At 42.9% G+C, this 16,369-nt stretch overlaps 1 protein-coding gene across 9 annotated transcripts in view; it reads right to left on the bottom strand.

Annotated features, from left to right (window-relative positions):
* Positions 1–108: 108 nt before the first annotated feature.
* Positions 109–16,369, bottom strand: part of LOC147016078 (7SK snRNA methylphosphate capping enzyme-like) — an 83,427-nt gene continuing 67,166 nt past the window's right edge. For all 9 annotated transcript variants that reach the window (XM_085848773.1, XM_085848768.1, XM_085848767.1 and 6 more), the window contains 4 exons: positions 12,155–12,778; positions 11,679–11,894; positions 10,848–10,974; positions 109–561 (listed from right to left, as the gene is read on the bottom strand). In XM_085848773.1, the coding sequence (XP_085704899.1) occupies positions 518–561; positions 10,848–10,974; positions 11,679–11,894; positions 12,155–12,778 (1,011 nt within the window). In that variant the 3' untranslated portion in view covers positions 109–517. The remainder of the gene's footprint in view (positions 562–10,847; positions 10,975–11,678; positions 11,895–12,154; positions 12,779–16,369) is intronic.

The raw sequence follows: 16,369 nt of genomic DNA, 5'->3' as shown, positions 1-16,369 counted from the left end.
TGGTTGCCGTAACTACAGTAAACTCCCTCTTTTTGCAAACATGCCCATTTATTGTAATTGTTAGATGTTTTTCCAAGTGACACCAAAATAAAATAAAATAATAATAAAATTCGATTTTTAACGACTGTATGATTTGTCCCAACAAATTTAAACTTTAACCTCGTAGCATGTCCTTATTTTGTTGATTTCCAAGCCAGTTGTAGGAACTATGTATAACATGACAATTTAAATAATCAGACTTTGTGCCAAAGACCATTCACAGCAAATTATGTAATGCCTTTTACGGGTAACTCGGCCAGATTGTCCTGCATTGTGGACAAGGCATTTCAGAATAGATTGACATCAAACACAATCCCCGTATTATCTTACTCCTCTCGAGGCCAATGGTTGTGCTTGGTTTAATGAAGCAAAAAGTCCTCCTAAAAGCAGGAGATTTGTACAAAGAGGTTCCAGAGACCTGATGGGTTGACGGGGAGTTGGTGGTGGATGGACAATTGTGACGAGATGTTCATTGTTCTCAACTACCGCTCTTGTTGAAAACTTGAAGTGGATACCGCAAGTCTGAAGGACACAAAGACATCAAAGTTACAGAACTCGATCGACTCTCTCGACCATGCCTCGGGCGTCATACTACAAATGCATTCCAATAATCTTGCATCAAGGTTTACAAATCAATCTATAATGGACCCGACGCATATAAGGCTATACATGATGTTACATATACAGTAAACCCTCAAATATCGCGGGTTCTAAGATCATGGGTTTCGCCAATCGTGCGCAACCTGTTGTCTTCTGATTCCGTTATCACGGGATTTTATTTCGACCGATCACGGTTTTTGAGCTGAGATGAATCATTGTTTGCATCCCATGCGTGAACGATTCCCTCCATTTATGAGGCTTGCGTTGTTTCTCATGCACCGCTTTCAATGAGCCCAGACATAAAGCGATGGACAAAGTTAGTTGTGCCAAAAGACAGAGAAAGGTCGACGTTGGGAAAAAACATCGAGTTGGTAGATCTGTTGGCTCGAGGTGAAAATGTGGCATCTGTGGGCCATCGTTATGGGATGAATAATTGTAGGTTGAACCTTCACCATTGAACTCTTCCTCATTCCTAAACCTCAGTTTTCCTTCACACCACATTCCCAAACCTTTATTTTCTGACACCCGCACTCAACCTCCATTTTCAGGGAAACATACTGCTCTCCAAGCAGGGAAGATCGTGGTTCAAGGTAATGCGGTTAAGGATCGTGTTACCTTTCTCCATTGTGGTAATGCTGCAGGCACCTTTGTCGAAAAGCTAATGCTCCTTTTCCGTTCACTAAATCGCCTTCCCCTGCTTCACCCTTCCCCCTCGATCATCATCATCCTCTCGAGCTAAGTCTTGTGTTTTCTGTTTACGGCAGAGTACAGTGCAGGCACGTAACGTTCTTACCCTCATCCACCGTGCTATTTTGTAATAAATTTAAAAGGTAAAAGTCTTGTGTTTTGTTAAATATTCACTGTATTTATTGGATTTACATGTGTATTTCAATGTTAACATGATATCTATGTATAAAAAATATATATATATATATATATATATATATATATATATATATATATATATATGTTGTTCTTCTTTCGGCTGCTCCCGTTAGGGGTCGCCACAGCGGATCATCCGTTATGATCCGCATAGTGATTTGGCACAGGTTTTACGCCGGATGCCCTTCCTGACGCAACCCTGGTCACCTCTTACGACACAGGGAATAAGGAGTAGGTTTCACCATGATTCCGGGCTGCCCTACGTCTCATACCACGGCCCAGTGCAGAGTATCCGTCATCAAGCGATCCTCCAACCCAAGCCTCCGAGTAGCATATATATATACATATATATACATATACATATACATATATATATACATACATATATATACATATACATATACATATACATATACATATACATATACATATATATATATGAGTAATAAACCTCAGAAAGAGATTTAACAGGAATGTATAACAAAGGAACCTGACACCCATGGTGTGTATGTGTGTGTGTGTGTGTGTGTGTGTGTGTGTGTGTGTGTGTGTGTGTGTGTGTGTGTGTGTGTGTGTGTGTGTGTGTGTGTGTGTGTGTGTGTGTGTGTGTGTGTGTGTGTGTGTGTGTGTGTGTGTGTATATCTTCTACTGTATAAATGGCAGTCCTTCTGTTTGTTTGTAACCAATAAGCTCCTAGACCAGTGAACTGATCTTGATGAAACTTTACACATATGTAGACCTATCATTCAGCTCCAGGATGTGCTTAGTGGCTTTCCATAAAAATGAAAATATATATATATATATATATTAAAAATAAAAAATGGCTTTCAAATAGTGCGCCGGCATATTAATCGTAACAAAAGGCTTCATGGTTAAAAACGCCAGGGTTTTTTGAAATACAAAATGTTCGTATTGATTGACTTTAAACATACACATTCTCCTCCTGTTATTTGAATTCTCGAACTGCACGTGCACAGCAACAGCTAACTGCTGATAGATCTGCTCATGAACGAGCCAGGAAAGCAGAGTCGGCCGTAGAGAGAGAGAGAGAGAGCGTCGCCAAACTGCAAATAGAGCGTCACACCGACATGCGAGAGAAGCACAAAACACACGTTCCAGCTTTCACGGTCCGGGTTTTGGCAAGACATCAAGGACAGTTGCCACTGCTGCTAGAAACATTGAGTGGCTCAAGGCCGCCTTCAACTCTGACCTCTCTGAGGATTATGGCAGCATAAAGCCTTCCTTCCATAAATCTGAGGAATAAAAGAAGCCTTCCTAATTTTCTCCATACAACTAATGCTTCAGTCTAACTAGCGTGAGGAGAATAGGGCAAATTTCCCGGGTATTACCGGGTACTTCAGCTGGTGTGTGTGTATATATATATGTATATATATATATGTATATATAGATATATGTATATATAGATATATATATATATATGTATATATATATATATATATATACATATACATACATATATACATATACATATATATATATATATATATATATATATATATATATATATATATATATATATATTGTTGCAGTTCTCGGAACCGTATGCACTCAACATATAGTGGTCCCAAGACAGTTATTTCATTAATATACGTGTGGATAGTCCCTTGCCTTTTGTCTAGCGGGCCAACAGGGGCGTGCGTTGCGAGGATCTTATAGCTCGGTTTGCTTTCATCACTTCTTCTTCTTCTTTTCATTTCTAACGTCATTCCGACTCTTCTTTTCTGATTATTCCTGAGGTAAATCTGAGCCACGTGCGCCCTTCGCTGTGAGATGGGTCCTCAGCAAAGGCCAAGCAGGCATTACACCCCCACCCCTTCGTAGAAAACACAACCTGCCAAATGCACGCGCAACAGTAATTTCCACCCAAAGGACAGGAAACACACTCAACACGACGCCCACGCTGCACGGAACACGTACCGAGGAGACGGAAGAAACAGCACCACAGAAAGGGTGCTCAAACACCACATGAACATAGACAGCACAGAGCTCCCGTCCTCAAGCGATCCCTCAATCGAGGCCGATAATAGTAAAACGACAACCACGCCACGTTGGGTGGGATGCGAGTGTGCAAGGTGCAAGTGGCGTGTTCCTTTCATCCCATTTCTGGATTAATTGTATCGATCGGGTTTCGCCCCGTGCACACGATTGCAGAATCGGGCGAGCACGAGCGCTGGCCACGTGCGTAATGGCGGATCTATGCGCACTGTACGGAATGTGCTCGAAGCATCCTGTACGGAATGTGCTTGAAGGCAGACCCGTGCGCCGCTCGTGACACTTTGTTATCATACAGAACGAGGCACAAATGTACTGCTCATGACACTTTGTTATCATGCAGAGCAGGGCACAAATGGACACATCTTACTGTCTATGCATGGGTTCGCCACAACATCGTACATTCGGTCCTCGCTGGCGGCCACGGACAGCGAGCGTCTTCTCGTCTCTGTGGCCAGTGGGGCTGCGATCGGGCGGAGGCATGTTGTGTAGCTTGGGCCACGCGGCGCACACGAAGCAGGCATGCAAGACCGACGCCACTCTCGGCCGGTCGACAGGGCATGGCCTGGGGTTCGTGCAAGACGATTCATGGCGCGAAGTTCGGTGTGGGCGATTCGTATCATGTCGTGAGGTCGGAGCAAGACATTTTTGCGGCGTGGGGTCATCTTGCCAGAAATGGAATGTTGCGGTTTCCGGCCATTGCGGCCAGGCCACACAGGGGTTCAGGGCCAATTAAAGCGCCCGATTCAGGTGACGACACAACGCTTCAGGGTGGCCCCCTGCCATGGGGCTTATAAAGGTCCGAGCGGAACCATCCTCTCTCTCTGCCCTGCCTCTCCCGCTCAAGCTGGACTTCGACTCCACCTTCTGTCATCATCACGTCGACTCCGCCTTCTGTCGTCATCACTCCTCTTCTCCGCCCACACGACACCGACTCCACCCACACACCTGGTCCGCCTACCACTCCGTGCACTCGCTCTGGACTCCACCCTCCCAACTCAAGCCCCTCCTTCCCGCCCACGGTTATGACGCAAGCTGCCCGAAGCAAGAGACGACACGCCAGTTGTTAGGGGGCTACAGTATCACGGAGCATTCCCCCCAAACGTATTGGTGGCACGTTTGGGCAAGCATGCAAAGGTATCGAGAGACCGTAGCCTCAACTGCTCCACTGTCTTGCTTCAAATCCTCTTCATAGGGTTGTGTGTGTGTGTGTGTGTGTGTGTGTGTGTGTGTGTGTGTGTGTGTGTGTGTGTGTGTGTGTGTGTGTGTGTGTGTGTGTCCTGGCACCTGTCAATATAAGTAAGCCTGTAGAAGATTGTTATTATTATTTTCGGGTTAGGTTGCTTGTTATTTCCGCGCCACACCTTTCTTCCCTATCTCTGCACAACACACCCCAATAAACCTACTCCCTGTACCACATACTTTTCCTCGCCCGATTGTGAATACATTATTATTAGAAATGTTCCTTGCTCGTTTTTGTCTTTTCCTTCATTGATCCAGTATGGTCCGAATCCTAGATTCGCTGGGACTTTATTCCCAACAATTTGTTCCGTTAAGTCAGTACGTCCTTGGCAGTGGTGCTCGGCTGCATCCGATCCGGTGAAATGATCCGTTCCTGTAAAGTGATCCGGTTCGGACAAGGCATACCGAGGGCGTGTTCCCCGGTAAATAAATCATGTGATTAATTAGGTAACCTAGTTAACCCAAAGATGGGAGGACCCTCGGTCACGCAGTTGAGTTATTGGCGTCCATGATCAGTTAAGCTACCCGCCACGTCACGCAATTATCCGTGTGCGACGGCCTACAATTTCGGGGAGTCTGGTGGGAGCCGAGATAGCTGCCCCCCCTCGTGGTCTTCTCACCCAACCCCCGGCCCGCAAATATATATATATATATATATATATATATATATATATATATATATATATATATATATATATATATATATATATATATATATTTGCGTAAGTGATGTCCTTGGGTTTGAGTCCCTGAGTAAATCCACAATGATTTCTGACATTTTTTAGATCCTCGTGGAGGATCTCCAAGTCTTACTCACGTTGTTGTTCTTGTGGACATTTTTGTTTCACAGCCTACAGTTTTTATCGAAACTTCCTGAAACTTGGCGTATATATGTAAAAATACCCTGCACAGACAGTAACGATCTCCGACTTTGAAAATTCCTCCTAGAAAAAAAGTTATGACGTCAAAATATCTCTGCTAATGGAAATTGCTGAAAAAATTATCTCCGAAACTAGGCAAGCTTTTTGAATTCTGTTTGAGGGAATCGAACAGGGCATTAGCAGAGATGAATTACCGCACATATGATACATCACTATGACGTCATATCAATTTTTATGACTTCATTCTTATTTTTTGTTTCACAACCCAGAGTTTTCATCGGATCTTCGTGAAACTTGCCATGTATATGCAGAAAGCCCACGCGCAGGCAGTAACCATCTCCGATTTTGGAAATTCTTCCTAGAAAAAAAGTTGACGTCATAATATCGCTGCTAATGGAAATCGCCTATACCATGATCTCCGAAATTAGGCAAGCTGTTTGAATTTTGCTTGCGTGAATCAAGCCGGGCATTAGCACAGATAATTTATCGCAAACCTGATACATCACAATGATGTCATATTCGTTTTTATGACGTCATCATTAAAAGGACGAGGATCTTAGCTCATTCGAGCTTGTTTTTGTTTTCTCCTCGATCGAACCATTAAGCGCTTTTTCCATCCTTTCAGTACGATGATCTTGGGACTGGAACAAGACGTTTGCGCTTTGTTTGCACGATTGCTTTTGTTGAGGCTTGCACGCATATTTGACTCGCGTTTACACACAGTCGATTCATTGATCCGGTAATGGTGTCCCACAGATGCCAAACTTTCACTTCTTGCTGACGTATTTAACAACTCAATTTCTTCGCATAATCTCATTATCTTTCCCTGCCTTTTTGTACGATTTTTTTTGTCCATTGTTTTACATTTGGGCATCATGATTAACGGTGGTAGATCTAGTAGTACAGGATCTCTGTGTGCCATTTCCTGTTCAATGACGATTCATTATTAAATTTAGCTTTGTTCCTGTATGCTGGTCTAATTATTGGGTGGTCGCTAGACTACCGTTATTGTCAGGTTTTCCGTCTGTCTGTTTGTATGTAATGGACAGCTCTGGAAGCCAGAGGAGTCAACCGATTTTGATGAAACTTGACTGGTAGGTTCATACCAGGATCTAGTTGTATGCTTTTGAGCACCGTTGCTATGGACGCCACCATTGCCAAGCAACGGGACTGAAATTTTTGAAAAAAAATCCGAAAAATATTCATATATGTATATTTTTTTTTCGAAAATCAAAAATCGGCTTCCGCGCTTTTATGCGCACTATAATCAACCTCTTTGTCAAAAAATTTCAGCCCGATCCGTCAAAAACTGTATGACTAGTATGCAATTATGTAGCGACCACCCATGTCGCCTACCGGCTTGTTACAATTAACGGTGTGCGATTAACAAGAAAAAGCTTGTCGAGATAATCATACACACAGACGCAAACAATGACTCATCTTCGGTTGCCCATGATTGGTGGAAACCTGCGATATTGGAGGGTTCACCATATCCTGTATGTATATATATATATATATATATATATATATATATATATATATATATATATATATATATATATATATATATATATATATATATATATATATATATATATATATATATAGTCATGCACCACTTAACGACAGGGATACGTTTTGAGAAATGCGTCGTTAAGCGATGTCGTCATTGTGCAAACATCATAGAGTGTACTTACACAAACCGAGATGGTATAGCCTATTGCTCCAAGGCTACAAACCTGTACAGCATGTTACTGTCCTGAAGACTGTTGGCAATTGCAACACAATGGTAAGTATTTGTATATCTAAACATAGAAAAGGTACACCTGCAGAGGGCACTTACCATGAATGGAGCTTACAGGACTGGAAGTTGCTCTGGGTGAGAGTGGTGAGTGGTGAGTGGTGAGTGAATGTGAAGGCCGAGGACATTACTGTAAACCACTGTAGATTTTATAAACGCTACACTTCGGCTACACTAAATTTCGATTTTTTTTCTTTCTTCTTGTAATAACCCGAACCCGAAAACACCAAACACATTGTACAGCTGTACAAAAATATTTATTTATTTATAACTTTTTTGTTAAAAACTACGATGCAAACACACACATTAGCCTAGGCCCGAGGCCTATGCAGGGTCAGGATCATCAATATCACTGTCTTCCACTTCCACATCTTGTCCCACTGTCCCACATCCAAGATAGACAGAAGACGCATTCGTTTTACCTTTTTGCTGTTCATGACAGCCATGTGTGTTGTTCGGGGCTGCTTACAATCTCCTCTCGCATCGATTATAGAAAGGTGAATGAATAGCGTTTGGATTTTATAAATAATCATTGCATCGATGTTATAATTTGCAAATGAGGAAACGAGTAACTGTCAGTTGTGTGATATATTTTCAGAACAGTGCAAATGTTTTAACAACATAAAAAGCTTCACTAAATATTAATGTGTTTTAATTTCTACTGTAACAACAACGATTTATTCGCGGAATTCTTTAATTCAAAGGTAATTTACTTGCAATAAGGTAAACGTGCAAAAAACGGGTCAAATAGGGTGAAACTTGGGGTGTTTTAGGATGTTAGGTCAACATTGGGTTCGTTTGAATGGTGATTTCCTTGAATCCCGATTTAGCGCAACCCCACGACGATCGCAATGACATTTTATGGACCTCAACGATCACATTATAATGGGGCCACACTGCAGTTGTTGTTTATCATTATCAAGTATTATGTACTGTACATACAGTAATTGTATGTGCTATACTGTACTTTTATACGACTGGCAGCACTACGACATCACAAGGCGATTGGAATTTTTCAGCTCCATTATAATCTTATGGGACCACCGTCGTATATGTAATCCGTCGTTGACCGAAACGTCGTAAAGCGGCGCATGACGTGTGTGTATATATATATATATATATATATATATATATATATATATATATATATATATATATATATATATATATATATATATATATATATATATATATATATATATATATATATATATATATGTATAAAAATGACCGTTTTTACAGCCATTTTTCCCTGCTGTGCAGGGGTTTGGCTTTTTCTTGAGGCAATGTTTTATGGCCGGATGCCCTTCCTGACGCCAACCCTGGTCGCCTCTTACGACACACAGGGATATGGTACACCTATTCTAACCGGGGCATACACCGGGACCAGTACACTGGCACTCATTTCGCCGACCTCGGAAGGATGACAGGCTGAGTCAACCCCCTGGTGTTAATTCAGCAGCCAACGGGGCTTGAACTCAGGACACTGGGATCCCAAGCCGCCACCCTAACCACTAAACCAACACCAGGCATATATATATATATATATATATATATATATATATATATATATATATATATATATATATATATATATATATATATATATATATATACACATATCTATATATATATATATATATATATACATACACACACACACACACACACACACACACACACACACACACACACACATACATACATACATACATATATATATATATATATATATATATATATATATATATACACATACATAACATATATAATTACGGATTAGTAAATCCTAAAAATTGGAGATGTTGAGCATTGTTGGTTCTGTGTCAAAGGCAACTTAACCTGCTTTACATAATTCTGTTACTGTGAGAAAGGCAACTGGAATTACACTGAATTATATCAATGATATACGTAGTGGATGAAAGGTTACGTGTGCAGACAACTGAATGTGTCATGGGCATATTGGCACCATGATGGATTATCAACAGAACTTTGCAGATAATTTTTGTTGAGACTATAGGGTTCAAGTAACGTGAGAGTTTCACTCCTACACTGGTGCGAGATGGACTGGGTGAAAGATTTATGAAAAAACAATGCTCAGAACCAAGGGTCAAGCTTTGAATTCAGATTGTCACCTTGTTTCGGGTCTGACCTTGCATCGTTACAATAAAAGGTGAAGTGATGAGCATTTGAGAGAAGTGACATGGGGGAGGTCTTGAGTGTGAGCCAGAGATCCAGCTCCAGCAGTGCACAGAGCTTTTGGAGCAGTGGAATGCAGTCAAGTTTGTTTGCCAAGCGAGCTGTGTACGAGCGGGGGACGGGCTGTGACAGCATTGTGAGCCTTGTATCATTGGGCGCACGTAGACAACAGACCCGATCGTGATCCAGTGCACCTTCGCAGGTGTTCGGATCCTCTCCTGCTGACAGACTGGTTGTGCTCATGAGGAGCGAATGCAACACTCGGGATGCAACGTAACTCGATGTTGACATTTCACGCCAACTTCTCTGGGCATCTCGCATCAAGGCTATCCCTCCTCCCCACTCGTCACGGTAAAGCCAGGGTTGCTGTGATATTCCATACTGCGAGAGAATTTCTGCGGAACTCACACACCCCGAACACACGGTTGACCGGTTCATCCACTGCACGTTAGCTTCGACAGTGTAAGATACAGACTTTGATTCATGGCACGTATCCTATAAGGGGTGTATTAAAACGTGAGGGTAAAATTGCTCTCGGAGGGTGGGAATTGCCTAAGAGCTGTGGAAGTATTTGAAACTGCATTGAAATCTGTGCGTGCAACTTTGGTCAAGTTTTAAGAAGCATTGAACATGACTTGTATTTCCTGTGTGTAATTTTACCATCACTGAGGCTTGATGATGAATTATTGTGAATTCTAATTGAATCCGATTGAATGATATTCATGCTTGACAGTGGGATTTAATAAATTGTATTTTAAATTTCCTTCTGTTTTATGTCGTGTGCTGGTTGTCACCTGGTTGTCAATTGACAGAAACGTTTAAAGTGGTCGTTTTAATTGTCTGCCGCGTGACCCTCCGGGTACTTGCGGGGCACTCGCTCTGAGGCTCGATGGTGGAAATAACGCCACCTTTGGTGGTATCCGGGATTACAAATAATCTTCCTTTGGCTAATGATACTTTGTGAAAAACAACATTTCTTTTAAAAATGATAAAAAATTATAAAGTGCATTTCCAAGAATGTGCCTCAGCATATTTCCCACTTGAAGGTGGGCTCAGAAGGGTACTCCTGTCTGGAGGAAAGGCAGAAGTGCCACCAGGAGAAACAAAACAAACTTGCTTGGACTACAGCACTCGTTTTTTTCTTCATATTAATCTAAGGGTTCATATCTGATCGTGTGGGTGAGCCCTACGTGGTGGAGTGTGTCGTGGTAGTTTTAAAATCTGGCAGGAACAAAATCCAGCCTCAGGCGAGAGCAGCAACGAGTCAAAGGAGTCAGGATGCAGCTTCAAGCCCTGGTAATTCCGAAGGATTGTTTCCTGCAGCAAAGCAAACCAAAAAAATAATTAAATATATGTTTCATTAATTGTTAAACGAGAACGTCACTTGGCAGAGCGCATACCTCTGCCAGGCTGAACAGTTTATGTTTTGTATCCCACCGATAGGCCGGATATGCATCCGGACCTTAACCAAAATTGAATCGGGTTATTCGTGTAACCTAACCAACTCATCCACCTAGTTTTGTCATAACTCCGACACAACTTTTTGAAACATCATGCTGTATATCGTTTTGGACCCCATCTCACAATGGTGAAGAATCACAAAAAAATTCTCGTATCCAGATATTCACCAAAATGGAATCGATTCGCCCCGTCACCCACCAAGTTTTGTCCGAATCCGTCCATAACTTTTTGGGATGTCATGTTTCATATAGTTTTTAGCCCAATCACACAATGGTGAAGAATCACTTAAATTCTCATGTCTGGATTCGGATGTTCAACAAATCTAATCGTTCATCGTTGTCACACACCCAACTTCTGCACCAAATTTCATCCGAATCCATCTGCAACATTATGAGATATCCTGTTCACAGACAGACAGAAAGGGACCGAGAGCGGTGAAAACATAACCTCTGTCCATATTCGGTGGTGGAAATAATAACTGCGCCACTTGAAGTTTGCACATCGTGAGCAACAAAAATAAATACTAATTAAAAAAACACCGTACAAAACAGCATGCTCACCGTGCAGCGTCGGTGACGAGCATAGCTACTCAATGGCTGTGCTTGCAGCACGAGGCGCCCACCGGGACGTGTCCGCTGTGCCAGCCCAAGTAACGTGTTCCGCAGTGCAGTGTCACCCCCGCAGAGATGTATCCACTTGGTCAAATTTAGGCACAACACGAGATCAAAGGTTGCTTCAGGAGTGTTGGGGGGTGTCTCTGAGGGCACTGCGTTTGCCTAGAAGCGATTGGGGTGAGTAGAAGATTGGGGTTAATGTCTCACCCTTGCCTGTATATTACATAGTACAGTACATGTGTTCTCCAGGCTTGTTTGGTACATTAAAAAAGGCCGTTTTAAACAAGAACAAAGCATTTTGCACAGGGTTGCCATTCCATCAGAGCCTTCATCACAAGAAGCTTCAATACCACAAATACGAGCTTTCCCATGTGAAATAATTTGATCCTCTCATTTCTGCAACTGCATCTCATATATCTCACCTGCAAGAAAGTGACGTTGTAAGGAAACGTGCAGGACTGTGAAGAGCTGAAGTCAAAGGGTAATGAAGTAAGAAGGATGGGGCCAGTGTCTTTCTTCAAACCCAGATTCTGTCCTTTGCACTGGGCATCACGCTCATCAACATCATGTCCTTTGACTTCCTCAACAGCACCCTCGGATTCAACTTTCGCCACCATTAACGGCTGAGCAATGGGCAGCAGCCCAGGCACCAACGGACCCAGGCAAGTCCGCAATGAACAAGGAAGCACACGTCCCATCGGGCTGCAAGCCAATGCTGCCGACGGCCCGGTGCGGGCGCACGGCCTACCTATCCCACGCGACCCAGGCCTCCCGCAAGGCCTCACTCCGAAGCTGCTTCCGGTCCTGGTGGGCACAACACCAGGCTTGAGCTTTCGTACAGGGCTTGGGGTGAGGTTTTTGGTGAAGCAAGGTACTGTATCGGGTTCCGTGGCAAGATCAGAGTCGTTTTGTGCTTGACTGAATACAGTTGTACAACTGCCATGAGCCTGCCACAGGTGATCCCACAGATCCTGTCGAGCGTACTGCACGATCCTTTTGTCTATGTCAATCCCGATTACCTCAGCAGCTCCAAAATCTCTCGCTGCCTAGTGGGGAAAAGCGCAAAACCACAAGAGTTATAAAAAATTTGAACAAGGCTCAAGTAAGAAAATGTTCAAACATTTTTCATAAGCAATGTGTCAGTTCCATTTTTTTTTTTTTTTTTACAATTTCCAAGCGATTCGACAAATTGTGTACAACCAGAGAATTATCCTTTTTAACCTCCGACATCGAAGATGGACGGAGGTTACTGTTTTCACCCGTCTGTTTGTTTGTTTGTGAACAGTATTACGGAAAAAACTCCGACGGATTTCGACGAAACTTGGTGGGGGGATTAGGTATGGTCCAAGGATTATGCCATTAGATTTTGGACTTGGTCCAAAGTCCAATATGGCTGCTATGGTGGGCATTTTGAAAAAATATTTGAATTTTTGTTTTTGCATTTCTACATGTTTTAAGTCATTTCCAACCCACCCCCAAACAAAATAAAAAATTGTTAGAGAAAAAAAAAACAATTTTGCAACTTTTTTTTTTTTAACAAAATTTCGATTTTTTTTTTTTGCATTTCTACATGTTATAAGTGATTTCCAACAATAAAAACATGCCAAAATTATAATTGCGGCTGATTTTGGAACTTCAGGTGGATATACCCAAGTAAAATCAATTTCTGTCTCAAGGAATCTAGTTATGACGAATGAATTGAGTATGTAAAAGTCAAAAGTATAAGGGAAAGTTGCAAACTATATCTCTGTGAGCACTGTTGACGTCAAATTCAATGTATAGGATATCAGGTTCACTTGAGTGACCTAGCAGTATTGGCGGCGGAGGTTTTGCACTCTACCGAGTGCTCCCCCTCTAGTTTCACAGGATTTTCATTGAAGAAATGTTTTTTTTTAAAGCAGTGAGCCATAACACCAATGCACTGAGCAAATTTCCTCCAGAATGATGCTTTCACATCCATTTGGCTTTCCAGAATAAGCAAGAGACTCAGGATTTATTAGGTGAATATACATGAAAGATGATTATATATATATATATATATGTAAATAATTATAAATTGATGCGGTTGGGATAATCCATCGTTCAGCGACACAGTACAGCCAACCAATAGATCGAACAAAGTCCGAGTGAACTCTACTCCCCCCAATTTTTTAACAACCAGGAAAGAGCAGAGTTCACTCAGACTTTGTTTGATCTATTGGCTGGCTGTGCAGCTGAACGATATAGTTTATATGTGTGTGTATATATATATATATATATGTGTATATATATATATATATATATATATATATATATATATATATATATATATATATATATATATATATATATATATATATATATATATATATATATATATATATACACATACACATCAGTAGACGAGGCGTCAGTCGGCAGCGTGTAACTCGTCACTTCGCCTAAGTCGGCAGCGTCAAAAAGTCCCAAATTTATCTAATGTTAAATCGACTTAGACTTTGAATAAAATCTGTAAGTCGTCATCTCTAAGTGGTCACTTCGTCTAAGTCGGTAGATGTTGTCCGTTCCAGCGTAATGCAAACTCAAGTAAATTACCACGCCTAACTCGTCACACGGAACTGCTGCCTCGTGAGAAGCCCGATTTCATTGAATCGTGATGCGCGGGCTATTTATAACCGCTGCGTTCAGCTCAGTCAGCGTGCCATCCCACACGCATCTGAAGAGGTATACAGGCTGCGCAATGCAGTCTCTGGCGAAGGAGTATGTGGTAAATTGAAGGACGTGACGCGTGATCACATGTCGCGCGGCTCGTGCACGGGATAGATAAAGCCAAGATTCCGCGCGGTCGGGGGGATTGTCCCTGGGGCATTGTCATTTACGGCGGCGGTCCACTTGGTGCTCGTTGAATGGTGAGAATTGAGAGAATACCGGACTCCGTGCTTATGCTGATTTATTTTGCGGTGATCTACTGCACCTGTATCCCCTGATGTGCCCGTAGAAGCGGCTTCAATCAAGTGGAATAAAGCCTACACTCTGAAGGTTTTTCCCTCGCTTTCATTTCAATTTATTCCACTTGATTCCTTCGGCTCTCTCAACCAACGAAGGACAAGATCTACAAACCGGAGAGGTTCGACGCAGACCCAAACGCGACTGACTCGGAAATGAAATGGTCGCATTGGTTCCGTTCCTTCTCACACTATCTGACCATCATTGAAGAGGGAGCCGACAAATTGGCCGCCCTTGTGAATCATGTCTCGCCCAGTGTATTCAGGCTCTTCTCGGAGTGTGACACCTACGATGCAGCGATCGACGTGCTGCAGGCGCTCTACGTGAAGCGCAAGAACGAGGTGTACATACGACATCTTCTCAACACACGCAAGCAAGCAGCCGGGGAGACAATCGATCAGTTCCTGCAAGCTCTGAGGCAGTTGGGAAAAGATTGCAGTTTCTGGGCCGTAACCGCCGAGGAACACCGAGATGAAGCGACCAGAGAAGCGTTCATCCAAGGGCTCAGGTCAGCCCCCATACCACAACGCTTACTGGAGAAAGCGCAACCCACTCTTGAAAAGGTAGCTGACCAGGCTCGAGCCATGGATACGGCTCAGCAGCAATCTGAGACATATGGGACACCGATGCTGCTAATGAACGCTGCTACGGCGGAAACTCAAGGAACCCCCCAGGGCATCTCCGAAACTGAGGATGGAGGAAAACCCGAGGAATCGGATACCCAGACCTCGTCAAACTCCTCAGCAACTACTTCGGTTGGTAAATGCTTCTTTTGTGGGTACAAAAGACACCCCCGTAACAAATGCCCTGCCAGGGATGCCACATGCATGAATTGTGACAAGAAAGGGCATTATGCCAGGGTATGCAAATCTACTCTAAGGAGAAATAAACCCACTTCTGCGGCCCTCTACTCACAAAAGAAACTAACTGCAGCCTCACCGGGGAATCTATCCAAGGTTATCATCAACGTGCGAATTAACGGGCATATGGCTGAGGCTCTGATTGATACCGGTAGCTCTGAAAGTTTCGTCAACAGCTCACTAGCGAAGGGCAGGAAATGGAAGATCCACCCGACAGACAATACGGTATGCATGGCCGCCACATCACTACAGTCCCGCGTACGAGGGTACTGCAATGTTGAATTGGACATAAAAGGGTACACGCATCGGGATGTAAGGGTACTGGTGCTTCGTGATTTATGCGCAGACGTAATTCTGGTTCATAATGTCCTCAAGCAGCACACGAGCGTCGAAATACCCTTTGGAGGAAGCAAACCTCGTCTAATTCTAAATGCTCTGACCACCGCAGAGGTTTCGTCCCCCCTGCTGTTTGCTAACTTGTCGCCGGACTGTAAACCGATAGCGATCAAATCGCGACGATATACCACTGCCGATATGAACTTCATCACTTCTGAGACCAAGCGATTACTGGAAGAAGGTATTATAGAACCGAGCGATTCGCCATGGCGCGCGCAGGTGTTGGTGACCAGCAGCCAGAACCATAAGAAACGAATGGTTGTCGATTACTCTCAAACGGTCAATCGCTTCACCCAACTCGATGCCTACCCTTTGCCGCACATAGACGAGATGATCGAACGCGTGGCCAATTATAAAATATTCAGCACCATCGATTTGCGAAGCGCCTATCATCAA

The sequence above is a fragment of the Eptatretus burgeri genome, chromosome 12 (genome assembly GCF_056783735.1).
Source record: "Eptatretus burgeri isolate ZD-2024b chromosome 12, Ebu_testis_v1, whole genome shotgun sequence".
NCBI lineage: Eukaryota > Metazoa > Chordata > Myxini > Myxiniformes > Myxinidae > Eptatretus > Eptatretus burgeri.
Note: the sequence above shows the minus strand (reverse complement) of the source record. Positions and strands in the feature narration are given on the sequence as shown.